This window comes from Tasmannia lanceolata, unplaced genomic scaffold (genome assembly GCF_043159265.1).
Source record: "Tasmannia lanceolata isolate RefF3 unplaced genomic scaffold, GAP_Taslan_0.1 ptg000020l, whole genome shotgun sequence".
Lineage (NCBI taxonomy): Eukaryota > Viridiplantae > Streptophyta > Magnoliopsida > Canellales > Winteraceae > Tasmannia > Tasmannia lanceolata.
In genome coordinates, this window is record NW_027518697.1 from 17,116,377 (window position 1) to 17,124,754 (window position 8,378).

General features: G+C 37.1%; 1 protein-coding gene across 3 annotated transcripts; it reads right to left on the minus strand.

Moving 5' to 3' along the window:
* Nucleotides 1–3,014: 3,014 nt before the first annotated feature.
* LOC143854293 (uncharacterized) lies at nucleotides 3,015–7,777 on the minus strand. 3 transcript variants are annotated; one of them, XM_077364170.1, is made up of 5 exons: nucleotides 7,642–7,777; nucleotides 6,671–6,809; nucleotides 6,435–6,516; nucleotides 6,216–6,332; nucleotides 3,015–3,355 (listed from the first exon to the last, which is right to left on the minus strand). In XM_077364170.1, exons 2-5 carry the CDS (start codon nucleotides 6,787–6,789, stop codon nucleotides 3,281–3,283), a joined length of 393 nt encoding a protein of 130 aa, XP_077220285.1. In that variant the 5' UTR covers nucleotides 6,790–6,809; nucleotides 7,642–7,777; the 3' UTR covers nucleotides 3,015–3,280. The 3 variants fall into 3 exon arrangements, with proteins under 3 accessions (XP_077220285.1, XP_077220284.1, XP_077220286.1); XM_077364169.1 differs by having other exon boundaries at nucleotides 6,671–6,822; XM_077364171.1 differs by lacking the exon at nucleotides 3,015–3,355 and adding an exon at nucleotides 3,666–3,827 and having other exon boundaries at nucleotides 6,671–6,822.
* Between the last annotated feature and the right edge of the window lie 601 nt (nucleotides 7,778–8,378).

Sequence of the window (8,378 nt, forward strand, 5' to 3'; positions counted from 1 at the left end):
CGAACGTTTCAATGTAGCTCTGTTTCCAATGTTTCTTCTAGAAAAGGAAACTCAGGTGTAAAAATCTATCAGAATGGGCAAAATCTTAAAAAGAAAAAAAAAACAATGTGATGGTATCTTTTGCTGAATTTTAGTTAAATTACAGACGATTTTTGGAGTTTTTTTAAATTATGACTGAAACATTTGGAGGAGATTTCTATTCCAAATTCCACAATGTGATGGGAATGGAACAGAATTGACAACTAAGGATCCTATCCAACAATGTGAGACATACAAACCCAGTTCTCTTACCAGGTTGATGCAACCAAATTAGGCACCCCAAGTCTATAAACAGATTGTGCAATAATCAACCCCCAAATCCACATTATCATATTAGCCTATCCTACTCCCTCCTAAACGAAGTTTTAGTAATTTTCCAGAGTGCCCTTCTAATTGTAGCTCTTAACATGGAGGAGAGAGAGCTTCTCTCTCTCTCTCTCTCTCACTTTACCTTTTGTGCTTCCATCAAAGTTTAACTTAATTGGATTCAGCGGCGGAGGAACCCAAAGGGCTTATCCATTTTGTCATTTAGATAATTCATTAAAATGCTAAGTTATTAATTTGTGATTAAAATTACTAGTTCATGGAACCATGCAATTATCAGTTTTAGAGTTCGATAACTCTAAAGATGTTCATAAAATAAATTAGGGAGTTGATATTTCCGCTCCCCTTTTAGACCAATCCACTCCAACTTGGAGTGGATTGGTCTAAAAGGGGAGCGGAAATATCAACTCCCCTGTGCTTTGGATATTTCCACTCCACTTTTAGACCAATCCACTCCGAGTTGGAGTGGATTAGTCTAAAAGTAAGAAATGAAAATGTATGGCATGAGTAAAGCCTAAAACTTCTATGCATTAAATGTACATATAGGCCATGTTTGGCAGCCATGAAAGTTTTTTCCATAGAATATCTTTTTAGCAAAGTAGTGGGAGAAGAGAAAGGAGGGTGGCAGAAGGGAATTGAAAGGGCACAAGTGAGAAGATATGAAGTGGCAGAAAAATAAGGAAAAATAAAACTCTGTTTGAATAGAGTATTGTTTTTCTGTCACTTCATATCATCTCCTCACTCATGCCCTCTCAATTCTCTCCCTTTCCGCCTCTCCCTTCTCCTCTCTCAACACTCGGTAAGCTAGTATTCAATGAAAAAAAAAATCATGCTTACCAAACATGGCCTATGGGTTGCCATCTTCACTCAATATTCTTTAAAGAGAAATATTAGTAGACATTAAGGGGCCGTTTGGATAACCGGATTTTAGAATCAGGGATTCCTTCAAAATTGTAGCTAAAAGACGAGAAGAAGGTGAGCAGCCGTCGTTTTTTACTCGGTCTTGACTTCTCGCCCTTCTTTCTGTCAGCAAGAGAGAAGCAATCCTCCCATATTTCCAGATTTTAGAAATCTCAGGATGCCGGAGAGATTTTAAAACCTGAATTTCTTACTTAAAATCCAAGAAACGCTGTCAGGACAGCATACAACAGCTTGATCATTAACCCTCTTTTACACTGTTTTCAAACTAAAAACCTGGATTCTAAAATCCGCTTATCCAAACGGGCCCTAAGGGGCCGTATCCATACGCAGATTTTAGAATCTTGGATTTCCTCAAAATTGTAGATGGGAGACGAGAGAAGAAAGAGACCGGCTGTCATTTTCTGATTTCTCGCCCTTCTTTCCGACAGCAAGAGAGCAGGTAATCGTCCTATGTTTCCAGGTTTTAGAAATCTCAGGATGCGGAAGAGATTTCTAGAACCTGCATTTCCTACTTAAAATCCAAAAAACGCTAGTATACAGCAGCTTGATCATGAACACTATTTTACACTATTGTTAGTCTCTTGAAGGTTTCCTTTGTGGCAACTTCCTTCACCTGTCTCTCTCTCTTAAAACATGATCATGACGATGATTGATGTAGTTTGTACCTAAACCTCAAATCCAAATTAAAATACAAATGCATGAGGTATCCAAACGGGCCTTATAGGATTTAATAGCAGTTAAATAGTATAGATAGCTAAATTTACAAAAGTAATTTTATAATGTTCTAAGAGGAAATGATAGATGCAAGGGCCCTCTTCATGCAAGGCTAAAGAAGGGTCCTTGAATAAATCCACGTCATTAGGTGCAACCGGATTCAGTTCCTCAACTGACTTTAAAAATGAAGTGGATCTATTCAAGGGCCCTTCTCTGGCCCTTGCATAAAGAGGGCCCTTGCATCTATCATTCCTCATGTTTTAAATAGCATGTGGGCATGCATGACAGCCCATGCACGATAATTTAATTTTAATATTTTTTTTGTAGAGCCAATCTCATTTACCTTGTTGTTTGTTGATCTCACTTGTGTAGTTTTTCTCTTGTTCTGGTTTTGAGGTATTGAGTGAATAGCCAAATAATTGAAAATTCTTGAAATTGGTGCTTCATTTTAAACTATAAAAATTCCAAAAAAAAATTTAAAAAAAAATGAATTTCTCAAATTAGATACGAATTCTCTGAATTAAATGGGAATTTCATGAACAAATCATCAATTTCTCATATGTTATTTGTAAATCTCATGAGAAACTCAAAATTATTGAAAAGGGTAATATAGTGAAAGTAAATAACAAACATGCATTTAAACATCCTTTTATGCTTATTTGCAAAAAACAGAGCTTTTTGTGGTCTTATTTAGAAACAAAGTGTCTACCTAGTAAACATGCATTGCGTGCATCCATAGGGATTAGTCCCGCCCTATAAATGAGGTGGGGATACCCTACGTCATAAAAAAAAAAATCAATAAAAAGACATTTATATTTTTTTACTAATTTTTCCTAAATATTCCTCAAATTTGGGAACATTTCTCAAACATGATACTCTGCTAAAGAGTTTGATTCATGAAATGGTGCAAGTGTTCATCTGGGTGAGTAGGCAGTTGAAAGTCCTTTTGCCTCTCGATTCCTTTCCTTCTCTTGATTAATAAAGATATAATAAAAAAAGATCCCACCATCCACACATTTGATATCTTCCCAGTCAAATTTACTTAAAACATTTGGGACACAAGAATACAAGAAGCTTATCAGCAAATTGGATCAAACTTGGCAAAAGGAATACAGTGTGTTTTCTCTTATCAACACTGAATCACAAATAGATTACATCTATGATGATGGGATTTCTTAACTTCATAGAGTTTGTTTTTAATTGAGGCATTGAATGATTCGAAAATTAAATAAATCACCATGAATATTTCCATAGGTCAGGTGGGGGGAGCTGGTACTTACCCTTACAAGCCACTGTCATTGAGTTGAGAGCCACTGCCGTCGAGTTGTCCATGAGAAAGAAGGTGTGCCATGTATTGCTGGAACAATGAAGGCAACAAATTCTATAAAATTACATGCGATTATGAAGAATATTCAGAAGACAAATAGAAAAAACAAAAATGAAAGATCAAAAAGCATAGATAAGGATTCAAACATCTGTACATGAACATGCAATCCATAACTACTTGGGAATATTCAACCCTTGTTGCTATGTTGCACAGGTACGAGTGCTAGTGTCGAAATCTGAGAAGGTTACTGAGCTCCGAATTCGAAAACTTAGAAAAAGGATTCATGTTTTTGGCAATATATTTTAATCAATTTTAAGAATACAGAAAAATCTTCCACACCTTCAACCAAATCATTTTCTTCATTTATATAAGAAAATTGTTCCAAAGAATGTTGTTGGGATAGATATTCAACTTGACCTCTACCAAATCATAGTCAAGATCTTCAACAATTGTTGATCTCTACCAGCTCAACACGATAGATCTCGAAGGCCTAACTGAGGCTCTAATGCCAAAGGATGCAGCACGGAAGCGGTGATCGATCATGCAACGACAAGAAAAACAAGAAAAATCAAGAAAAGATAAATCTAGCTTAACTATCATTCAAATTAGATAAAAGCTCTATATGGAAAGCCTAGATAAAATATAACACCACATAAAATCCCATACAATCCTAGAATGTGCCCACTTTTATAATGGTAGCACCTAGAAATTAGACTCCTAAGTCACTCAGGAAATAACCAAGAAAATAAAGAAAAATAAAATAAAAACATGGTATAAATAAATTTCGTTGTTGTTATACCGCCGCTTTCCAACGATTGATGGCCTGATCTTTCGATCGATGGTTTGGACTTTTGATCGATAATGTCTTAAAAGGTTGAAAAAAGTGGCTTCCTCTTGACTGGTTTCTTCTCGGTGTGATCCAAATCTTCTATGCATTCTTGTAGAATTTGTTTAGCATCACAACCTTTGTGAGTGATGCTACAATGAAAATCCGCACTCTAAACACCACATTTTGACCCAGCCTGAGGTCGGGTCTGGGGGAGAGAGTGCAATAGTTTTTCACTCTGGATTTCACCATTGTATACCATATGCAAATTATCTTTCCATTGCCACTTGATTGTTAATATAATGAAAGAGTGAACTAGGACAAATTTTATTGTGACCAAATGGGTTTGCGTAAAAAGAACGAAATTGCTAGTCAAATAGGCAATTTCATACGTTCTTCACTCGCAAGATGACTTCATGATTCAAATAAAAGCTCATCAATGTTTCTGGTAGTTACAATCAATAGTAACTTACTGGGTAAAAGGATGCTCTGTCTTACAGTAAAGATGTTACATTTTACCAGGAAATGACCTTGATCATGAGCTTCTTTTGTACTCAAAGCTCTCACAAGACAGGTAGTTGGAAGCAACTGTTACTCCCCACCCCAATAAACTATGAAGTTTCGAATATCATTATCTTCAACAGGAGTCATTGTCTCGTTTTTAGACTGCCATGGGTTTACAAAACAACATCTTGAGTCAGCATTCTCCCTGCTCAAAACTCATCTTAGATGGATGCCCCTCCAATGCTTGTCCGAGAAATGAGAACCAAAGTAGTCCTTAAGGATTCATTGGATTAATTACGAAGCCAATGAAATTGGAAGCAGGAGCACGATAAGCTATTTTAACACATGGAGCATCAAAGAATTGTACTATTCCAAAATAGAAATAGCACCTACGTAGAAGATATGTGCAACAAGTACTGTTTTTGGTGTACTCTTCCCCCCATCTCTCATTAGAATTATCATTAAATTGGAGTAGAAAGAGAGCTATCGAGACCATGTGTTGCTATTGATTGCCCAAATATACATTCCTGAATATTCAAATTCATCCTCCGGTAGCATAGTTTTCCTGCCTATCTAGGTTTAGGACTAAGAAGTTCAACTAAAAGTTCCCCTACTATGCAACTAGACCTTAAAGAGGTTAGGATTCAGAACCATGAATCAGGTCCCATGCAAAAATTCTCTTCTACCTACAAACCCACTCATTTACCACATCAAGAAGCACTTCTAGATCATCCTTGTGTTGCCTACTCTTCCATATCCTCACTATGTGCGAGAGAACAAGCTCCATTTATTTAGCCTCTAAGCCTCATCCTTGTATCAGCTTCTCCTTCCATTTTAAGCAACATTGCCAAATTCATTTAACCCTAGTGCTTCGAATTGGGCAAATCATATTAATTTTCAGTTCGCCAAGAGTCGGTTTCTGATTCACCTGAGTTTTGCAAACAGGATTCATAAGTTCATTACCATCACTCTAAAATATGTTTGCTAGTTTAGAGCTTCAAGTGTAAATTAGCCAAAATCTACCTTTTTATTTGAAGCTCATACAAACTAAATTTGCAGATATATTGAATATTTGGGATCAGTGACACTTGAAAATGATGAAGAGTTGCTTTGGCAATTGCTATACAAATCCAACTATGAATTGATTTTGTGATTTTAAGAAACAAAGTTCGTTGACTTGGAAAAACGCTACAAATTGAATGAACCGAGTATGCAAACATAGAAAATCAATGACATGGACAGAACAAAACAATAGCAAATGGAGCATAGCATATTAGGATTACTAGGCAAACTGCAACCCATAAAGTACAAAGGAGGAACCAAGCCCAAGTGACTAAACCATAAACCTAAAAACTACTTTTTATTCATGGGGAGGCCATAACTTATATCACCAGTGAAATATCAATCCACTGTAATAGCTCTAAGAAAAAAAATAATCAATCCTATATGCTCTTTGCTACACATTGTTAAGAAATAGAAAAACCCAAACATTTTCTCTGTTAAAATAACTTATTAATATGAAAATGGACAATTTGATAGAATCCAAATACTTGAACTTACAGAATGGTATGCATAAGGTGGCTTTCCTTGGCGCACATACTGCTTTGCCATTATGGAAAATTCAATTGGACCCCATTCCTCCTCCTCAAAGCAATAAGCAAGGGCAGCTTTATATAACTGCCAATAGATGGAAATTTAACATTGGCCCCAAAAGAAAGATCCAAGTAAGGCATAAGATGCCTACACAAACTACAATTATATCATATTTTATTTTCAGACCTTTGCAGTGTCAGTAAGTAGCTCCGTGCCAGCCGGATAAGATGCATAGAACTGGTCAGCTCGAGAAATCCCAGCTCTAGTTCTGCAAGATAAGTGATCGAAGGAATTGAAAAACATTGAAAGAATTATGAAAGCGTTAAAAAAAACAGATTTTCTGATATAGGAATCAATTGTAAAGTAAGTTGTGTGGGAAGAAGGGCTAATCTCAGAGAGTGTTGTCTAGAGAGAGAACTCACGTGTTGCTTGTATATGCATAGCTTAGGACGGAAACAAAGCAGTAAAACCCAGCATAAGACACCATTCTTCTAAATTTCTGAATCCTCAGAATAGCTTTCCATTCATCGTACAACCTCATTGTCGATGAATTTGAATCTCCTGAAGGATCAACCTTTTAAAAGAATCGTAAAAGAATCACAGCAAACAGCTAATTACGATATAGAATAATCAGAGTATTACAGGTGCTAAAGTATAAAAGATAAGTAACGCCTTTCTCCAACAGCTTAAGCTTTTGAAGAAGTTGGTTTGTTAACTTGGTATCAGAGCCAAAGGTCTCGAGTTCAAACCTCCCGGATAGCAAAAAAATCCAGATGCAATGGTCGGCCCAAAGTGGGACCACATGTGCCACGTGTTTGCCAAGTGGGCCACACGTGCGGGGGAGAGTTAAAGTATAAAAGATAAATAACTCCTTTCTCCAAGGGCTTAAGCTTTTGGAGAAGTTGGTTAGTTAACAACAGGCAATCAGTAGCCCCATAACAGAGTTAAACTAGAAAATGGTCATTTGCGCAATTTCATAGGCAAAAGTCCATTGTAATGATAAAGTCAATTTCATAGTTTACGATGGATTCAATAGTATCATTAGCCATTTGTGGCAACAGATACACATGGCAGGCAAATGAGAGAGGTCTTTCAAACCCAAATACAAACAGGTGGCATGCGAATGAAGGGTTTTCAAACCCACAGCAGACATGTGCACTTGCTCACTTTTCCCTTTCACATTAGCATTAAGAAGATAATTCTTTGAATCATTTACAAAACGAAAAAGAAACCCTCCCGACAAAAACCCTAACATATGTTCTAAATTGAAACCACAAACCTACTTCATTGCCAAAAAAAAAACGAAAATACCCTCCCAACACAAACCCTAAAATAGGTTCTAAATCGGAAGAAAAAAAAATGAAAAAAAGGGTTTGAGAGAGAGAGAGAGTACCTTCGCGGGAAATCGAGAGGTCACAGTAGAAGATGACGAGTTGAGAGGGTTAGGGTTTTTCCAGGGAAAAAAATGATAATTTCTTCCCCACCCCCCTTGGAGGCTATTTCCACCCCATGACGGCCCAAGTCAGACGTAAGTCACTTAACCCATATGAACAGTTGGTGGGCCCAACAATTAATTTTGTTTAACCTGTGAGCAAGGTAGGCCCCACATAGGATGATCCAAACCATCCATTCGATGGCCCACATCGTAAATATGTTGCACCCCAAAATATCATTTCCAAAGGATGATCCTAGCCCTCCGATCTAAAGAGAAACTGCAAGCTATAGAAACCTCTATAGATTGGAGGGTTGCGATCATCCCATGGAAATATTTTTGGGGCACAACCTATTTACATTGTGGCCCATCAAATGGATGGTTTGGATAATCATATGGTTCAGGTCGTACAGTAACATTAAGGCCCAATTGTAGGCCCCACTTATACTTTTCAAACTGAAGTGTATGGTCCACACAATAGGATGATCCAAGCCGTCCATTTGATGGGCCGCAACGTAAATAGGTTGTGCCTCCAAAATCATTCCCACAGGATGATCGTAACCCTCCGATCTATAAGGTTTCCATAATTTGCAGTTTCTCTTTAGATCGGAGGGTTGCGATCATCTGTGGAAATGATTTTTTGGGATAAAACCTATTTATGTTGTGGCCCATCAAATGGACGGCTTGGATCATCCTAT